General features: G+C 44.1%; 1 protein-coding gene across 1 annotated transcript in view; it reads right to left on the reverse strand.

Annotated features, from left to right (window-relative positions):
* PTPRH (protein tyrosine phosphatase receptor type H) overlaps positions 1-21,248 on the reverse strand; it is a 779,225-nt gene that overhangs the window by 508,126 nt on the left and 249,851 nt on the right. The window contains exon 4 of the mRNA XM_078655031.1: positions 6,598-6,633. Coding sequence (XP_078511157.1) covers positions 6,598-6,633 — 36 coding nt within the window. The remainder of the gene's footprint in view (positions 1-6,597; positions 6,634-21,248) is intronic.

A 21,248-nucleotide genomic window follows, 5' to 3' on the forward strand; every position in this document is an offset into this window, starting at 1 on the left:
GCCCTCCTTGCCATCTGGGATGACCTAAAGAATACAGTTGACTGCCACGGGGTTGCTGCGCTACTCCTCTTGTACCTCTCAGCTGCCTTTGACATGGTTGACCATGACACTCTGAAACAAAGACTCTATGAAGCCGGCATAGAGGGAACTGCTCTAGACTGGATTGCGTCCTACCTTCGAAACAGAACTAATGTCATCCATACCCCACCTTTCTCGTCCAAACCGTACTCCACAAAAGCAGGGGTCCCTCAAGGTTCTATCATCTCGCCCATGCTTTTCAACATCTACATGAAGTCATTACCAGTACTGATCAATAAATTTCACCTTACCTGCTATAACTATGCAGATGACACGCAAATACTCCTTCAACTTGAATTCCCCAAAGACATTGGAAAATTACCAATTTTCAGCCGTCTCAGAGCCGTGGATCAGTGGATGACCTGGAGCCATCTCAAATGGAATGCTTCAAAAACTGAAATACTCACGTGTTGCGATTGGAAACATTACAACCCACTTGCCGCATGGCCTGATGAACTGGGATCACTGAAAAAACAATAGAGGAGTAACCCCTCGTGGGTAGGGAGAAAAGTAACTCTCTGACAATGAGCACTAGTGCTCTGGTTAGCACATTTTGCCCCAACCTGTTACTGGATAAAGCATATCCTTATAGAAGACCCCTCACTCACCAACCTAGTTGGTGACATGCTTCATCATCGGGGTCCCACCCCATAGGCCGAGTGCCTACAGGGTGTGCTGCGACACCTGATTACAGTGGAGCTGGTTTCGTTTTTATGTGTACAAGACTATCAAAATTGTGTATTAAAAAGGGCCAACACTACTCACTTCAAGTATTTATTCTTGAGCGCTTGAACCCTTAGTAAAAATAAAGTGTGGCACCTTTGCCTAATTAGGAAGGCTTTGGTGTCAAAAAGTCGTGTTAAAATATATAAAAATAGCGAAAGTGTGCTATGTGAATGTGAATGTACAAAACTATTGTTTAAAAAGGTCTACATGTTTCAACCCAAACATGGATTCAAGGGTTTTCGTCAGGACCGTAGGTGATTTGAACTGGGTGGTCCGCCCACGCTAAGGAGCGTCCTGCCCTAGTTCAATTTAGAGATCGTAAATAGGGATCTCGTGCAAAAAGGTGCGTTTTTCACTTTTGAAAAAACCTGTGAAAAGACAGGGAAACAAAAAACAGGAAGGGGTCACACACAGGGGTAGACAAAATGGATTGTACCACATATAACATATATATTCATGATTATTAGGAACAATCATAATATCCACGTGTGGAATCATACCGGGACGGCATTTTATCACTATATTTCTGTTGCCACCCACGCAATAGATATGTTCTAATCACGATAGTGATATGCTGGTATGATTCCACACGTGGATATTATGATTGTTCCTAATAATCATGAATATATATGTTATATGTGGTACAATCCATTTTGTCTACCCCTGTGTGTGACCCCTTCCTGTTTTTTGTTTCCCTGTCTTTTCACAGGTTTTTTCAAAAGTGAAAAACGCACCTTTTTGCACGAGATCCCTATTTACGATCTCTAAATTGAACTAGGGCAGGACGCTCCTTAGCGTGGGCGGACCACCCAGTTCAAATCACCTACGGTCCTGACGAAAACCCTTGAATCCATGTTTGGGTTGAAACATGTAGACCTTTTTAAACAATAGTTTTGTACATTCACATTCACATAGCACACTTTCGCTATTTTTATATATTTTAACACAACTTTTTGACACCAAAGCCTTCCTAATTAGGCAAAGGTGCCACACTTTATTTTTACTAAGGGTTCAAGCGCTCAAGAATAAATACTTGAAGTGAGTAGTGTTGGCCCTTTTTAATACACAATTTTGATAGTCTTGTACACATAAAAACGAAACCAGCTCCACTGTAATCAGGTGTCGCAGCACACCCTGTAGGCACTCGGCCTATGGGGTGGGACCCCGATGATGAAGCATGTCACCAACTAGGTTGGTGAGTGAGGGGTCTTCTATAAGGATATGCTTTATCCAGTAACAGGTTGGGGCAAAATGTGCTAACCAGAGCACTAGTGCTCATTGTCAGAGAGTTACTTTTCTCCCTACCCACGAGGGGTTACTCCTCTATTGTTTTTTCAGATTAATTGGGGGACCAGGAGTTCCCACCTCACATAGTGCCTAGCATTATTATTTTCCCTCTCTCTCTCCATTGTTGTGAAGAACTGGGATCACTGCCTAAAGTATTGAAGGAAGTAAGAAACCTCGGAATGACAATGGACTCCAAGCTGTCGATGAATGCCCAAGTGGATAAACTTGCAAGATCAAGCTTTGCTACTATAAAAACGCTGCGACTAATTTTCCCTCATTTGGGATTTCCACACAAGGTCCAAGCTACCATCTCGCTTGTTCTGTCCAAACTCGATTGCGCCAATAGCTTCTACCACGGATCACCTTTAACGACCATGAAAAAACTACAACGGATTCAGAACTCGGCTGCCAGACTACTCATGCATATCAAACCGCGAGACTACATCTCCCCTGGCTTGAAAGCCCTGCATTGGTTACCGGTTTCCAGAAGATCCACGTTCAAGCTGCTTTGTATCACCCACAAAGCAATACATGGAATGGGACCACTCTTCATCAGGAATAAAATCACCAAACACATTCAACAAAGGTACCTCCGCTCTAAAGGAGCATCTCGCCTCAAAATCCCACCATACAAGAAAAAAAACATGTTAAATGTTATGTTAAAAGTTTTATAGAGCGCTCAAATCACCCTGGGGCATCACGGCTCTGCCTAGAAGTATAGGGCCATGGGTGGCACATCCTTCTCTGTTCAAGCAGCCAAACTATGGAACTCATTACCCCCCAACATAAGGTCCACCGACAACCACCTTATCTTCAGAAAAATACTCAAGATTTGGCTCTTCCCCACATACGTACCATAAGCAAACAGAAATTTACAGCATATCTCTCTTTATACAACCATTTTTTTCACTATAGATATGTACCTATCTTTGTGTATTACTTTGTATAAACATGTAAAATAATTATGTTGTTGAGAGAAAAAAAAGATAAATAATAATAAATAAATAAAAATCATCTTTGGTCTACATGTACATACTTCCATTGTGCATCTATGTACCTTCCATGTACTTGGATCTGTGTGTCTCTTACTTTTCTCCTGAAAAAGCATATCTAATGCACTCCCCTATTTCTCATCCTGTGCCTCTATCAATATCTTTAATCTACATATACTTATCTCCTTTATGTATCTATATACTTTCAATGTAATTATGGATCTATATATGTATCACTTTCTTCTAATTTAGCATTTCCAATGCACTACCCTATTTCTCAGCCTATACTTCGCTGAATATATCTTCTAGCCCAACCTTCTGACTCATCTCAAACTTCTTCTACTACTCCTTCCGATGCACTACCCTATCTCTCATCCTATACATCTATCAATATATCCTCTACATCCACTCTCTCTTTTATCCCAAACCCCATACCACTACTATAATTGCCAAAATAACCCTTTCTAGACTCTCTCCTACTCTACCCCTCTTTGCATCATCTGACACCTCTTTTACTATACCAATCCCCTAAAACAAACCTTTCTAAACTCTTCCCTTGGAGTCCTCCCCTCCAAAACTCATCCAAAAGCCTTCTCCTACTGCTAAGACCTAAAAACAAAAAACAAAAATCCTTCACTCTTTTATCCCTCCACTATCCTTTTCAATAGAAATTAACAGAGTAACATGTTCACTTCTCAAATTCCATATTAAAATATACTAATATACTACCCAAATAACTGAATAACATATCCACTACGCAAATTACTTCATCTTTTTTTACTATACCAATTTCCAACAGTTATCCTTTATGGGTTCCGGAGTGGCGTGCTACTAGCCAGAAAAGCTCTTCAACGCCCATCAGGGGTAACAAGTGCTATATGAATGCAAATCTTTCTTCCCCTTTTATCCCTCCGCTATCCTTTCCACTCCAAGTAACTGACTAATATCCACCACTGAAATTACTTCATATTTCACCATATTAATTCACCACTAATCCTTAGTAGGCTTCCTGAATAGCGTGCGTCAAAAAGCGCTATATAAATACAAACCTTTGTCCTCCTCTATCCTTCTGCTATCATTCCAAATCCAATTAACTGACTAACCTATCCACCACTTATAATGTACTTGCATGTTTCACTATACTAATTCAACACTAATCCTCTATGTGTCCCGGAGTAGCGTGCTACTCAGTCAGGAGTGTTTCAGTCCTTTAAACAATCTGGCTAGTTCTCAATTTTTCCCAAGAATTTATATATTATAATGAAGTACAAGTTTAAATCAACTCAAGGTTGCACAGTTATGTAATACAACACATGTTGCAGAATTATTCAGCGTATGGAATTGACATATTATACCATTTTTCACTAAAAAATTGCATTGTTGATTGTTTCCCAGGGTCAGGCAGGAGTTACATCATAGAGATTTTCAACATTTGCTATTGACATTCTTCATGTGGTGTATTCAAAACGACGTTTAATATATTTATTTCCCAAGTATTTTAGCAGTACTTTAGCAGAAATTACTTTCCAGCCTCATGGTAATTCCAATGTAGTTATTTCTGAAGCAAGCTTACAGTTCTCCATTTATTTGAGTAGTAGCCAACACCGGGGGAACACGTTTCACCCAGGTGGCTTTCAAGCCTGTGGCTTTTCCAAAACTGTGGTATCAGAAAGAATGGTTATGACGCAAAAGATTATTTCTTGTGAAGTTTATTTACTGTCCCACTAATTGTGAAAAGCACTGCAATACAGTGATACAGAACTTATCATAAGTGAAAGTGAGACTATATTGCCGGTGTCACATCTATTTTTCCCTTCAAAGGTGCCATGTGTGCTCATATTAAAGACTCATGTTCTCATTTCTTGTCTGGCCCCCAAGCTTCTCCCACTGATGCTTGGCTCAAGCTGCGTGGGATCACGCTGGGCTGCCTTGGAGTCATCTTTTTCCTATTGGTACTTCAGCGTGTCCTCACTCTATGCGCTTGGGTCTTTCAATGCGGGTGGGTGGCTCTCTATCTGTGGCCTCTCTCATCTCTGGGACTTGAGCCCTTCTGGCACCCCACTTCCCCAGCAGTGTGCTGGGACAGCAATGTTTATGCCTACATTGATGGTCTTGCCTGTCATCCCCACCATCCCCTCCGTGGTCCATGCTTGCACTTTGCTCCAGAGGTTGTTTTCTTGACTGGTAGAGTCTGCTGGTGCTCTATCTTAGAGCTGCTGTTGGTTCTGTTGCCATTTGCTGCGGCTCTGAGCACCCAGCTGTTTGTTGGGACATAAAGATTAAGTGTGGATGACTGGACAGGTTTCTTGTGGTTGCTGTGCTGTTTTCTTGTTGGGCATGTTGAACCCCTCTATTTCTGGGTCCGTTCAAATGGGGGACTTCCTCTGTGCCCCATGGTGCACCTGGTGCTTAATCTTCCTGTTGCATGTTTTTCCTACTGTTGCATAACGTTTTGTCGGGCTATTGGCACTCTGACCCCGTCACTCTTTGGGTGTGGTCTATGCACATGCTTTGTCATGTACTATCGGTTGGGCACTGGGAGGGGTTGAACATGTGATGGCTGGTGTAGTTGAGATGTCTGCTTCAGTTACTCTGGGGTTTCCCTGCCCTTTAGAGATTGTTTTCTCAAGGTTCTCCACTTGACTAGCTTTTTCTTCGCCCGTGTATGGGTATGTACACTAGGTGCAAGATTTGTGTGTGAGCCACTATTGGCATATCAAGTCCACACCATTTTCTGCATAGTTTTCCCATAGGATCGTCTTGTTTTTTTTCCCCCTGACTGTCTGACCAATGGGGCTAGGTCCTCTCCTCGTGTAGTTTAGACGCTGCTCTGCTTTTTTTTTGGTGGATATCTCTACTTCTGGTTTTGCTCTTTGCTTTGATTTTGGTACCTAGTTCCTGTTGGTGGCCTCTTGTGTGATGGTTTTTGGTGACACACAGCATATCTTTAGGTCTCTACCCAAGATTCCCATTCTAATAAAGGTTGAGTTTTGAATGGACTTAATTTTGTGTCTCTGACTAAATTCATGGCCTTCCCATTTGGGGTTCTTGTTGATGGCCCCTCCCACTGCTATAGTAGCTATAGTAGCGATTAGGTGTTGTTCCCACCCCTGTGCTTTGGTTTGAGTCTTGGTGTGTTCAATCTGCAGTAAGCCTATTTGCTGTTGCTTATGGTTCCACATGACCATAATCTCATGTCACTGACTGGAAGTTCCTTGACTGATAAATGTGTTTGTTTTGTTGTCCTGGTTTCTGGCCTTCCTCGTATGTGTCTGGATGTTGTTCTTTCATGCTGTTTACCTAGGTGGGTGATCAGTGCCAACTGTGCCTGCTTTGGTAGAACAGGGTACTAACGCCTAAGTATAAGAATAATGAGATTACTGGTAAGTATCAAATAGTTAACCACTTGCTTTGTCAAGAAAATAACCTTGACTCATCGGTATGGCCTCTTTCCTATGTTACATTTTCAAATAAAGGAAGCTAAAAACTAAATAAACAAAAGAAAAAGACTTACAAGTATCTGTGGAGTTTTCACCGTTTGCTATTGTACCTGTGAAAATAAATGTCATAATTTTTAGAGGGCATTTCCACGGGAGTTCTGTCCCAGAAAGAAATACATGAGTAATTATTAGCCACTTATGGGAGGGTCGGGTAGGGGACCTGAGGGACTGTTGGGGGAAAAAGGTCACAACTTGCATGGTGTTCAAACAGAAATACACATCAAGATTAAACAAACATTGACAAAGCCAATAAGTCTGGTGTTGTCCACCAGCCTTTTGGCAATTGGTGTTTTGTCAAAGTTTTTGCTAAACGTTACTGTTCTGGAAGCTGCTGGGTGTTTGTCAAGCTAAAAAAAACATTGACTACAGGCAAAAATGTTTTTTGCTCTAAAAAAACACACATTACCATAGTATTCCATGACACTCAGGGGACCTACTTAGTGAATGGATGTGCTCATTGTGAAAGGGCAGCATGTCATAACTCGTAGTGAAGTCAGCCAATGCCTGAAGTGGTATGTGCCTTACCAGCAGCATGTGACTTTCAAACTGCACCATGTCTTCCTCCTCGGAGAAGAGCAATTTTAAGGGGAGAGGATTTGGCCTAACGGCTAGGGCGATATACCTCTAATCTGGGGAACTGGGTTCGAGTCTCGGCAGTGACTCTGAATATCCTGTGATTCTGGGCAAATCACTTAATCTCCCAGTGCCTAACAAAAAAAAATGAATGTGTCCTCATGTAATGCAACTGGTGCTATGTAAAGCAAGCTGATACCCGATTCAGGTCAAGTTTACGCAATATAAAATGTTTAAAAAAAAAAGTCAGTGGCAAGTGTATCATGCCTGAATCCCTCCACCACACTTCAGTCTCTCTGACTCCAACAATTTATGTCCCAAGACATCAATGCGCAAGTGTACAGTATATCACTGTTGTACTTATCAAAGAAGGCAAACACAAAGGGCCTGGTTAAAAACTGTTTTTAGAGTACATAAAGTACTTAATTTTTACAAAATGTGATTAAGCAATATATGGGTGGAAATTTCCACCTCACCTATCTTTCCTGTAGGGAGAGCTCCACACATTTAAGTTACTACTACTACATAGTAGTTGATGGAGCAGGGATCCTTGAATCTTAATCTCTTATTGTAATCATTACAAAGAATCCCACACTGGATCTATCAACCTTTTATTGTTAAATTTAAGCATGAAGAAGGAGCTAGCATTGGAAATACATTTAAATCACAGTGAAACCAAAGTGGCTCCACAGAAAGGACAGAGAGGATGTCATACACTTTAAGGGTTTTACAGCAATGTACTTCAGATTACAAGTTAAATTGATGAGTCAATTTCTGGCAAATGTATTGTCGAGTATACTTATTAATATTATCATGCAAACAGAATTTGTATATTATAAGAAAAGAAATGCAAAAAATTCTTACATAGAGCAGACAAAATATCAGCTAGGCAAATTCCATAGAGGGGCTTTCCTAATTGAAACAAAACTAACAAGGGGGTTTCTATGCGGAAGGTGTCAGAATCAGATGCACCAAGTTTAGTGCTCAGGCGGAAAAGTATGAACGCTTGAGCATGAAGCTCATCACTCGGGCTGCGGACATCAGCAGAGTTTTTTTTTCTTTTTTCCCGGCGTTTTATATAGCACAAACTTAGCCCCAAAGTATATTCTCTCTGCGAATTCAGGACAGGGTTTGCTAAACTATTGTATGAAACACATAATTAATACATTTAAGAAAGTTCTGGAAGCCTCTTTATATCGGCTCCCACCAAATGGATCAATCAGAAAGCAGTGTTCCCTGGGAGCAGGTAAACTCTGCTTTGCCAGCGCTAGACAATGAAGCAAACATCTGTACGACCGTGGATATAACATCAATCCGGTCTGCCTGGTACAGGAGGATCTCTCCCACCATTAGGTACGCCATGTCTGAAGACAAGTTTTAATTAAGTTTTGTCTGTCTATCATTCAGTAGAATAATAATAAACCTATTCCAGCTATTCCCACTATTCCAGCTAAGGAGCGGCACAATAAGATACATGCAAAAGGAAAAGAACTGGCAAAGAATTTTATAAACGTGAAATACATGTTACTAAAACCTGGTTACAAGTTAAGCCAACTTTAAATCAACATGGCTTCCAAGTGTATACAGCTAGCATGAGTTAACTGCATTAATTACATTTCAAGAATATATATGTTGCTCTTTTTAATTTGAATACATTGGTTACAGTTCAATTAAACAATGAATGCTCTCATTAAAGTAAATATAGCCACCTACACCATTTGATTAATATAAGGCACTTGGGTTAATACATTAAACACACTGAGTATAATTTGCACACAAATGTATGGAACACTAAATTATGATGCTCAAATCCCGCCTCAGATGGCTAGAGTAGCCATTACAGATATAAAATGAACCTTCTGAGACCATCTCAAATTGTTGTTGTCTTCATCTTACGTCTGAAGTTCTTCCACTCCTTCATCTAATCATAGTCCTTGCATTGCTTCTCTTCTAACTCAACGTCATCCATCTTCCTCTCGATTTCCTTTCCTTCAACCTCCACCTTCTTTGGACTTGTCTCCACCTTCTTTGGATCCCATGATCATAGCGAATAAGCAAACCAAACAAATGCCAATAATCAAAATGTGCCTCAATATAGCGCTTAGAGGTCCATTACCAATATTACCAAGGCAAATGCCTATAGCAGAAAATCCCTTTCCAATTGCTTCCCAAGCACCAGTTGCTTTCAAATCCTAATCTTATTCTAATCCAGTAGTAGTTTTCACAAACCTTCTTATCTCCTTGCTCTTATCAGTTATGAAAGTATAACATTGTTGAATTTTCAGCATTTTACAGACTCCGCCTTCCTTCGCAAGCAAAATGTCTAATGCAGGCGATCCTGAAAAACCATCGACCTAATAGCTATCAGCACGTTTATCTACTATTGTGGAAAGCTTTCTAATGTTCAAATCATTTACGACAACTCCAACGAAGGGATCATGGCTCCAAAAATGTATCCTACTATCTGTAATGCACTACTACTAAATTTTGTTAATATATTTGTAAAGCGCTGGGCTGCCCCAGCAATGGGGCGTCCCAGTGCTAGTCTCAAGAATGGCCACTGTAAAAGACTAGCAGAAAGGACCACAGTTGCGATTAAACCAAGAACAGTAAGGTCTTCAGGTCCTTCCGGAAAGCCCAGTGTTTCAGAAGGATCCTGACAAACAGAAGAAGTGTACTCCAAAGAGCAGGTGCTTTGGCGCGAAAAGTGCAGCCTCTTTCTCTTACTCGTCTGACAGGTGGGACACATGACAAATTAGGTTGGCTGAGCGCAAAACCCACGAGGGAATTAAAGGGCGAAGCAGATTGGACAAAAAGGGAGGCCCCTGAGAGGCTAGGATTTTATGTGCAGAGCACAGGACCTTGAAATGGACCTGCTTATCCAAAGGGAGCCAATGCAGACTATGGCTAAAGCTAGAGACCGGGCAAAACTTTGGGAGGGAGAATAGCGACCTTGCCGCAGCATTTTGGGCCAGCTGGAGTCTTTGGGTCACTGTCTTATTAGATCCTAAATACAGGGTATTACAGTAGTCTAACCTTAAAAAGATGGTGGACTGAATAATAAGTTAGGATTAAAAAAAATCCAAGAATAGGTTTGAGCCCATGTAGGAGTCCAAAGCAAGTGCCTACCACCATTTTCGTCTGCACTTCGAAGGTCAAAGCATTTTCGATCCAGACATAGGGTGACCATATTCTAAAAACAAAAAAACGGGTCAGGTCATGGACACAGAAGTAGGACTACAGTTTGCAGTAACCTTCGACATAAAAGTAGGACTATTTGACAGCTGTCATTGACATAGAAAAGGGACTTCAGTCACAGCCGCCCCCACAGACACAGGTGAGAAATTACAGACGGCAAATCAGATGTGTGACACAGACAGCAATGGATTTTTGAGCTAACAGCATGTACATTGTAGGATGTGGAGTTTTCACTATAGTAATGCCAAGAACGGCCTCAAAACTACTAACTTGCAAACATTTCTAAAAAGCTTACCCCATGCCAGAAGCCGAGAAGGGGAAGAGGAAGAAGAAAGAGAAATGGAGACAAAAGGCACTAAGGTGCGGGAAGGGCTGAGGAGGTAGGCCTCTCTGTGCCTCTTAGATGAGGGGAGGGCTGAGAGAAGACCTGTCTCTGTCTCTGAGGTGTGGGATGAGCTGTGACTATAGACCTGTCTGTGCCTCTGAGATGACAAGGAGGGGAGGGACTGTGGCTTTTTTGATGTCCAAGGCTAACTCTAAAATTGACGCAGCATGTTACTGGTGATGTCCGCTCTGTGGACACTACTGTCATCCATAAATGTCTCCTGTTGAGCAGCTTTAAAAACACCTCTAGACAGTGTGTATGCATCCATTTGTACATTTTGGCAAGTGCCTTTCCTTAGGGGGCAGTTACTGTCCAATTACAAGCCAGCATTTCTGGTCGTCACGTTGAACCATCCAGCGCCAAGCTTCCTCCCAGGTAGGCGGTCTGAGTAGTGCGGAGAAGGGCACTACAGCACTGAAGAGTTGTAGGTCACAGCAAGCAATGCTCACCTCTGACTCTGTATATCTCACTCAATCATGTCCCATGAGACAACTGCACCCACAGACGTCTCACCGTTTCTGCGTTACACAGGGCCTTCAGATGTAGTAGAAATACTACCCGAGCAGGTTTGGAGGCTGCAATAACTTGACGACATCACCACTCGTGCACGACACCCGACGATTCCTCCCCACTCTCCCTTCAACCACTCTTACACCATCTGCCCTCCCAGTGCTCCCAAACACGGCAGCACGCTGCAGTCTCATACATTGCTCTACAAAGACCAGGTGACATGACAGAATACCCAGGCTTTAAGTGGGAGGAAAAACCTGGGAGGGGGTCTCTGAAAGGGGCATGGCCGATGTAATTAAGGATGCGGCTTAAAATACATAAGCTAGAAAATCTATGCTTAGCATAGAATCCGGCCTGGAAAATGTGCTGCTTCTGTCACTGCATACAGATATATAATACAACAAGTAACATTACACATACAACAAACTAGGACTATTAGCTTTATCAATTGTTGTTAGCTGCATAAGCTAAATAAGCAACAATCTTGTCTTTCTTGTACATAACATTGAAAATGCTTCAGTTCTGGAATGATGAGACAGTGAAAGAACTATAATGGGTCTCTTTGAAGAAAGTGCAGCGTTAAGATTCTTTTTCCCCCTGAGGCCAAAAATGGAGAGCTCAATAGAGTCCCATCTCAGCACCTGTGTGAAGTAAGCAAGCACACCTACACACTATTTAAAACACTGGATACTTCTCTGTTTAAGAAAAGTATGTGTGGATCCATGAGGCTTTTTTCAAAATTTTGAAAAAAGCCTAATGGATTAATTGTTGAATAATCTAATGACACAGAAGAGAAGAAACCTAGTAGTTTCCAGTTTAAAATGCGCACATCTTCGTGAGAGGGTTCCCCCCTCCACACATAAGTTTCTAGTACGTTAAAGACCGCGTGTCAGATGCAGCGCCAACCCAAGAAAGATTATCTTCGAAAACTTGGAGCACAAGAGTGCATAGGGATCACAATCTTCATTTTACTTCTCTGTTTAACCCAGGCACTGTACAAAAAAAATGGAACATTTCGTTAATTTGGAGCAAAGTGTTGGGACACTGCTCCAAAAACCGACACCGTCCGGGGAAAAGCGGGACTTCTGGTCACCTTATCCAGACACCTAAATGTTTTTACCACTGCCTTGGGCTGTAGGGGTATCCCCAAAGAAGAGGGCCACCAATGGTCACCCCAATGGTGGATATCTCTTCCTAAAAGAAGGATTTCAGATTTACTTGGCCCCCATCCAATCCGAAACCGGTCCCAGGATGCTTGTTTCCAGTCCAGGGAGGACCTGGCTTCGCAGTTCGGTCTGAACTGTTACCATGAGGCACAGGGTCAAGACTGATTTGCGTATGGCTGGGTCCAAACTGGGGTAGCGTAGTGGGCAAAAGAACAATGGATTTAACCCAGATCTCTTGACTGGGGGAGAATGTTTGAATAATTCAGCATTCCATCCATCATTTGTTGCAGCTACGCCATCCAATCTGCAACAACCACCATGTCGCTTTGGAATCTAGCCAGACCCAGAGTAGAATTGTTGGAACTAGGTTAGTGCAGCTCCGCCATTACCAGTTTCCTGCAGACGCTGAAGCACAGTATCTTGAGACATTGTATCAAAAGAGGTGCTTAAGTCAAGCATGAGCAGATCAGAGGATCTGCCTTCATTTAGAGAGCTGTGAAGATGCTCAGTAAAAGCAAGTAGAGCGAACTCAGTGCTGTGTGATGGTCTGAAGACATTTTCAGAAATGTCCAGAATAGTGTGTGGTCCTAACAGGAAACCCAACTTCTTGAATACTTAATTTCTCCACATTATTAATTTTTTAGGGAAAACTACGGCTAAATAACATGTACCTGCCCAAATTCTAGGGTGCCTAAAATAAGCATGTGGAACACACATGTAGTAAACTCTAGTGATAATTGAAATTTGTGTTCACACTTATTCTCTCTCATAAATTTGCGTGCCACATCTACCCTTCAGTATATGCACAATTCTTATCAGGATTGCCAGTCTAAATTCATCTTAGATTGTGCTCCCAACTCTCTGTTTTCTTCTTCATTCCCCAATTTATCTTTCCCAATGTCTCTCCACATTTCTGTTCTTTCTTCAGGAACTACTGCTCTCCCATCTTCCAGTTCATTAATGAATTTCTTCGCAATTGGGCTCAGCGAGCTTGACTGGTTCTGTACATGGGCATGAGCAGTGTAAAGCTTATTTGTGGACCTAATGAAGCTCCAAACTGTCTCCATCTCATTAGGATTAGGATGTGGATTCCAATTTCTGTACATGCGGATTTCTGAAAAGGCTATGTCCCAATTTGAAAGATAATACTCAAAATGACCGACAATATAAAAGGCTAAATAAAATGCTACAAGGACGAATTTAACATTCAGTAATGCAGTCCGTCTTTGGCAACCATCACATAGGTGTACTAAGCTTAAGGTCAAAACTACATAGATTATCTACAGGGGAAACATGTGTAATGGGCCTAGGTGTGGACTTAATGTGACCACAGTCGATTGAGGAACATAACCCTATCAGCAAATCAGCCATGAAAACGATGGAAACAATCAATACTACAACTACTACATTGGTTCTTGGTAAGGGTACGCATAGTTTCTCTATAATCAGACTTTAAGAGTAGAGCAGCAAGCAGAATTATAAGTTCTGCAACGTTTCCACTTGTGTAAAATGGCAAACTGTTTAGTTGTAAGACAACTTGTGAGCTCCTGCACGGCAGTCTTTGTGAGTCATCCCTATACCTACTCCTTCTTCAGAGTTCAATAAAGGCAAAGTTCAATAGAGTTCAGTTAATAGACACAATTTTTTATGATGATTGTGATCAATCCATGAAATCAAATACTATGCTGAGTGGGCATAAATAATAGAGGGGAGGATCTGTTGCACTACTCTCTGATTATGCAAATCATTTACAATTGGGTCAAGTTCACTATACGTCCAGTCAGTAGACGAGTACCTTTAACAGGGCACCCTTACTCTTTTCGATCTCCTGAGTACTGGCTGTTTGTCTTCAGTGTCATTCAACCCACTCGACTCTTTCTCCTTGGTGACAGCTCGTGGAATGTGCTCAACAGACAGGCTCGGTCTCAGTCTCTCTCGCTTACTTGGCCACTCTTCTATCCCCTGGTAACTCCGCCCTTCACCAGGATCAGCGTCATCCTGCTCTTGAGGTTTGTTCGCTGTGGTTACTCCTAATTTACTCACCACAGGCTCAGGACTTGCCTCAATTCGACTTTATGTTACTTCTGGAACTTGGACCACAAGTTCACTTTGAGGCTCTTGTAGTCTCGCTTCAAGACTACAAGAGCCTCTCTGGGAGACCATAGGGTCATGGTTGCATATCAGTGGCAGGTACCACCATCTCTTCATCTCGTCTTCTCACTTGCTGAATATGGGAGGAATGCACCCAGTTCAGCTGTCCACCACACTTGACGGCTGTGCTGGTCACAAAGATTATTTGGTAGGGACCTTTCCAACTGGGTTAAACACACAACTTCAGAATTTGCTTCTTGACGAGGAAGGACACGCAACTGATCCTCTCCCTCACCAAGGACCCTCTCACCGCCAAATCCAATCTCCACCAGGGAATGAAGGTCATCGCCGAATGGATGGAGGATAGCCACCTTAAGCTGAACACAGACAAGACGGAGATCCTCATCCTCGGGCCCAACCCCTCAGCATGGGACGACTCCTGGTGGCCCGCGTCACGGGGGACACCCACCAACCACGCACGCAACCTGAGAGTCATCCTCGACTCGAAACTCACCATGACCAAACAAGTCAACGCTGTCTCCTCCACCTGCTTCAACACCCTCCGGATGCTCCGTAAGATTTGCAGATGGATCCCAACAGACACAAGGAAAACAGTCACCCAGGCCCTAGTCAGCAGCAGACTCGACTACGGAAACGCCCTCTACGCCGGCACCCTGACCAAGCTCATCAACAGACTGCAAAGAATCCAGAATGCCTCTGCACGCCTGATCCTTGACGTCCCGCGACCACATCACGCCCCACCTCAGGAACCTACACTGGCTCCCTGTCGACAAAAGAATCTCCTTCAAGCTCCTGATCCACGCACACAAGGCACTCAACAAGACCGGCTCGGCCTACCTCAACAGTCGATTCTCCTTCTACGCACGCAACAGGAAACTCCGCTCCGCAGACCTCTCCCTGGCCACCGTCCCACGCATCCATAGAACCACAACCGGAGGCAGATCCTTCTCCCACCGCGCCGCCACAACCTGGAACACCCTCCCCCTCATCCTACAACAAATCCAAGACCTTCTAACCTTCAGGAGACAACTCAAGACCTGGCTGTTCGGCCAGTAGCACCAGCACCCCCTTTCTCCCCCCCCCCCCTCAGCGCCTTGGAACCCTCGCGGGTATGTAGTGTGCTCTACAAATTATTGATTGATTGATTGATTGATTGAAGGACCCAGTCCCCTGGACTGAGGAGGTGGCATTTTTCCTGATGCAGTAGGACATTGGTAGCTTCAACCTGGTGAGAGGCAGAATACACCACATCAGCCTCTTCTTAGCAGTAGTTGAGAATCATATCATCTGTGATACTCACGAGTGAATCTGCAGGCACAGCAGGCAATCTCATGGCCCTCCCCAGGAGAATTTCATTGTGCGACAGTCTTGTTCACCGATCAGGAACACTTTAGAGACTCAAAACACCAAATGCATTGGCCACTTCAGAGAAGTAGACCCACACACTTTCGTCAGCCGAGATGTCAGCTTCCCATTCCCCTGCTTCACAATGCCAGAAGTTCTGGGTAGGTAACTGCAGTGTAATATCTATTCAACCTGCAGGGCCACACAGCATTCTCAGACTTTATTAGTGAAATGAGTTCTTCTGTGTGACTCTAGAGAAACTGGGAAGCCACACCTAGGGTTCAGTTCATGCAATAACGACTTTGTTAGAGTGAGACTGTCACTACTCCGAGTCAAGTAGGCTGCCACCCAATAGAAGATGCACACTTAAACCGGGATGTACCTCATCCCATTACATCCAGGCATCTCAATAAAGCCCACCTGCATCCTGTCGAAGGGATCTCATAATCTTCCTATGTGACTCATGGTTACTGGTATTCTTCTTCCTACATTTATCTGCTGGCATAAGTGGCATACATTTTCAGCAATTACAATGAATCAGGGATTAAACCAGATCTGTATAAACAGCCTAATTATAGTATCCCTCCCTATGTGAAAGTGTCTGGCCATTGGGGACACCAAACTGTCTGGTAACACAGGTCTTGTATTTGGTGAAACTAAAATCTCATTCATCACACAACCTGCTCTGACCCATCCCTGCTGTTCAATTTCTGGCACTTCCTCCTGCAGCCACTTAACTTCCTTCCAGGTATCAGCAACAGATAACAATAAGTTGGCATTTGTCTCATTTTCAGGTTCACTTGAGTATTCCCCATTGAATACAGAATGCTAATGAGCACAGTACTGGGCAACTTCGTCGGCATTCCCAGTCACCGGCAGTCATAAAATAGTTTTCACTTTTTTGTGCTGAGCATTTTATGACTGCAATCTCTCTGGAAACCTGTAACGCCTCAACACGTTTCATAACATATTCCTCATTTCTAATAGGGGATCCAGATTACGTCATAAATCCTCTGTGCGACCGCAACTGTCCGAAATCATGAAAAACACCAAAACCATACTATCAGTGAAAATGGTATCTTTCAATTAGTCTGAGACACAGCAAGCTCGAGTAAGAGCAACCAACTAAGCCACTTGGACAGAAGTTACACAACAGGGTCAGGAGGCTTCCACTACACTTTGATCAGTGCAAACTGCATAAGCAGCACTCAAATCTCCCCCATCATGTCTCAAGCAAAAGCAGTCCACAAACAATACAAGGGGTTTATCTTTAATATCAGGTCTTGGCTTGGTGAGTAGTTCGGTGACATCGATACAGTCATGCTCAACTCCCACCCTACTCACTCCCCCACCATGTCTCCCCTTAGTTTCATTCTCGGGAAGAGGTAACAGTGTGGCAGGATTGAGGCTACAAGATTGCCTCAAAGTAATGTGAGTTAACATCTCTAAAAGATGATAGCCCACACTTATATTTTTACTCTGCTCGATTCTGACACAAACCACTGCACCAGGTTTAGGGCCGGGGCTATGGGGTCAAATGTAGAAGAAAAATATGCGACTGGTCTTCGGGAACCATTGTGCATTTGTGTTAGCACTGAGAGAGCACAGCCCGCCTCTCACATCAACAGAGTACACATTCTTTACTGTACTTTGGCATTTGCACAGCTGGGGTGCAACAGAGATTTTCTGTCAACTCTAGGAAGGCATTCATGCTGTTCCGTGTGTAAGCTTCTGTAGAGGTTTAATCACTAGGGGAAAGTTGGGTATCCACTGGCGAAAGTAGCCCACTGTTCTCAGAAACATCCTAACTTCTCTCTGTGTGGTGGGAGAGTTAATTTTCAAAATGGCAGAGATTCTCTCTTGCATCACCTACCTTCCTCTTTTTCTCAACATGAAATGAAATGAAATGAAATGAAAAGAATCTTATAACGCGCAACTTAGCCCGAAGGCATCAAGGCGCCTAACAGAAAAGCCAAAAGCAATAAAAAGGGACTACAAGTACGCCCTTGCAAACAACCATGTTTTTAGTGCTTTACGCAAACGCAGAACCGAAGGCAGAGCTTTAATTTCACATGGAAGGGTATTCCATAACTTAGGGGCGATTGAAGAAAAGGCCCTACCGCCCCATCTGCTCTTACGGAAACGAGGTACCACAAGCAGGTTCTTTGAGGAGGAGCGTAGGAGTCTGCCCGAGACATAGGGGGCCAGCAGTTTCTTGACCCCTCCTGCACCATTGCCAGAAAGTGCACTATGGGTCAGACAGAGCACTTTAAAAGTGATCCTCGCTTCAATAGGAAGCCAATGTAAGGCCTTCCTAGCTGCTGTCGATGACGTTAGTCTGGGGGCGTCCAGAACGAATTTGGAAGCCGCATTTTGGGCGGTCTGAAGACGCTGTGTTAGGCTCTTATTAATACCGAAGTATAGGGCGTTACAGTAGTCGAGTCTCGAAGCGACAAGTGCTACCACCACTTGCTTCCGCGCCTGGGGGGACAGGTAATGTTTTATTTTCCTGAGTATTTTGATGATCCCCCAGCAGGTAGCAACAGTTCTATTTACCTGCAAAGTCATGGAAAGGGCAGGTTCAATCAATACTCCCAGATTCCGCGCTGACTCTGTGGGGGTGGAACAAGACCCCAGCGAGGACGGCCACCATTCAGGTGACCAGATGTTATTGTTAGGGCCGAACACCAGGATCTCCGTCTTCTCCCCGTTCAACTTTAATGAATTGTAAATCATCCATTGTGACACTGCTTCCATGCAGTTCCTAAAGTTGAGCGGGGACGAGCCATCAGGATGAGAGAGGGACACCAAGATCTGTGTGTCATCTGCATAGGAGACTACCTCCATCCCAAAGATCTAACCAACTTGGCAAGTGGGGTCACGTAGATGTTAAACAGGGTCGGACTTAATGCCGACCCCTGGGGGACCCCACATTGCACAGGTAGGGATGGAGATAGAAATTCTCTCAGCTTAACCCTCTGTGCCCTCTGGTCGAGAAAGGAGGATAGCAGACTCAAAGCCGCCCCTTCCACCCCTATCTCCCTCAGGCGAGATGTTAGCACCGAGGGGGACAGGGTATCAAAGGCGGCCGTGAGGTCTAAAAGGACCAGGATGATGGAATGTCCCTGGTCTACCTCCATGCGGATGTTATTCAATACGACCGTGAGGGCTGACTCAGTACTATGGTGTTTCCTGAAGCCGTGCTGGGATTGATCCAGGAGATCTGAGGAGTCAAGAAAAGCCTCCAGATGTTGATTGAGATACGTCTCAAGCATCTTTGCAGGTGCTGGGAGCAAAGAAATGGGGCCATAATTCTTGAGCACCTCTGGATCAAGTGTGGGCTTCTTTAAGAGGGGCTTGACCACCGCATTCTTCCATTCAGATGGGAAGATGCCCTCTCTCATGGCCCTATTCATGATGTCAAGTAGAAAAGGGAGCAGGGAGTCTCTGCAGTCCTTCAGGACTTTAAAGGGACAAGGGTCTAATGGGGATCCCGACCTCGTCCTACTTAAAAGCAGGTCAAGCTCCTGATAGGATAAAGGCGGAAACTCCAACAGACTCTTGGAGGCGGTGGAAGAAACCTCCTTCGGAAGCAGAGTGAGGGGGACAGGCGGGGGAGGGGAAACCGATCTTTGTGCTTCAAGATTCAGGTAGATGTCCGAGATCTTCGAATGGAAGAATCCTGCGATTTTATCACAGAATTCCTGGGTGCCTGCAACAGGGTCCTGAATCTGTAACGTGCAGAGCGAGTCCACTATTTTGAAGAGCTCTCTGGGGGAGGAGAGAGTCATTGTCAGGTTAGCAAAGTACTCTTGCTTAACTCTGATAATCTCCAGCTTGTACTCCTTAAGGAGTAACTTGTGTTTATCCCTCTCCTTCAGATTCCAACTTGTTCGCCAAAGCCTTTCTTGCTTCCTGCACCTTTGCCTCATGAGCCTAAGAGGCTCCGAGAACCAGTGTGCAGAGGTGTTCTTTCTCGCAGAGTAGCAAGGAGCGAGAGGAGCAAGCACATCGACAGCTGCACTAATGGCTTTGGACAATTTCGAAGCCGCTAGGTTGGTATCCTCATAGAGGTCAGGTTTATAGTTTTGCATTAGTGGGGCTAGCGAGGTGCTTGAAATTTTCTTAAGGTTCCTCCTAAACTTGGTGTGGCTAGAGACACCTGTGTTGGCAGGCGTCAGGGTGACCAAAAGCTCCAAAGGAACAGCAAAGTGGTCCGACCAGGACAGTGGAATAGGGACTTCTGTTTTAAGCCTGTCATCGTTAGAAAAAACTGCATCCAGAGTGTGGCCTGCCTGATGCGTAGGGTGCTTGACCAGTTGCACTAAATCACATGCGGATAGTAAGTCGAGAAGATCTAAAGAATCTTTAGAATCAGGGTCATCTAAATAAAAATTTAGGTCACCCAAAACTGTCAGATTGGCTGCTCCGAAGTAGGGTTCTAGGATATTAAGAAGGGACTGGCTAAAGTCTGGTCTAGACCCAGGCGGTCTGTATACCAAGATACCTACAAAGGGAGCGGCCTCGGGAGATTTTATAAGAAAATGCAGGGCTTGAAAGAGGTCGGAAGTCCTGGAAAGTTGAGTGGTATGACAGGTGTGAGAGGTCTTGTAAAGAATTCCAAGGCCACCTCCTCTGCGCCCTACTCGGTCCAGTCTAGCTAAAGAATATCCATCCGGCACAGCCTCTACAAGATCCGGTCCGGAGGACTCAGTTGCCCAAGTTTCGGTAAGGAAAACCCATGTGGGCTTTCGGGCTATAACGAAATTCCGAAAAGCGACATTATTTTTCACTAAAGATCTAGTATTAATGAGAAAGCCCGATTCTTTCAAAGGAGGCAACATAGGGGTAGCGGCAGGGGGGTGCCTAATATGGCAGAATGCAGATGCTGATGACTTACCACAGGTGCTGAAACACATACAGTAGAATGCATCCTTAAGAATATCTGGCGAGCAGGTAAAATGGCATGGAAGCCATGCAGATCTCAGACGGACGAAGTCCTGATAGGAATATAGAGGACCTGCTAAAGGAGGCATATCAAATACACCCAAGGACCAGAGTCTCATGCCCTTTAGCCCGTCCTTGGCACGGACGGGCGCAGACGGGCTGGACTCTGGCGAGACTCAGGCGCAGGGAGGGCGCGCCCGCTGCGCGTCACCGCTGCGCGCTGAGTAGAGCGCCTTAAGTAGTCGGATCACAGGCTGTAGGAGCGCTAGAACGCTCAAAGATGGCACCCTGGAATGTCCCCTTCGCTCCCAAGATGGCGAGCGTACAAGCAGATCCCATGATGTCCCAGACACAGGACTTCTTTTTGACAGTAATGCAGCTTACTCAGGACATGGCAATGGTGTCTTGTTTGCATGCTTTTTGCAAACAT

The sequence above is a fragment of the Lissotriton helveticus genome, chromosome 7, assembly GCF_964261635.1.
Source record: "Lissotriton helveticus chromosome 7, aLisHel1.1, whole genome shotgun sequence".
NCBI lineage: Eukaryota > Metazoa > Chordata > Amphibia > Caudata > Salamandridae > Lissotriton > Lissotriton helveticus.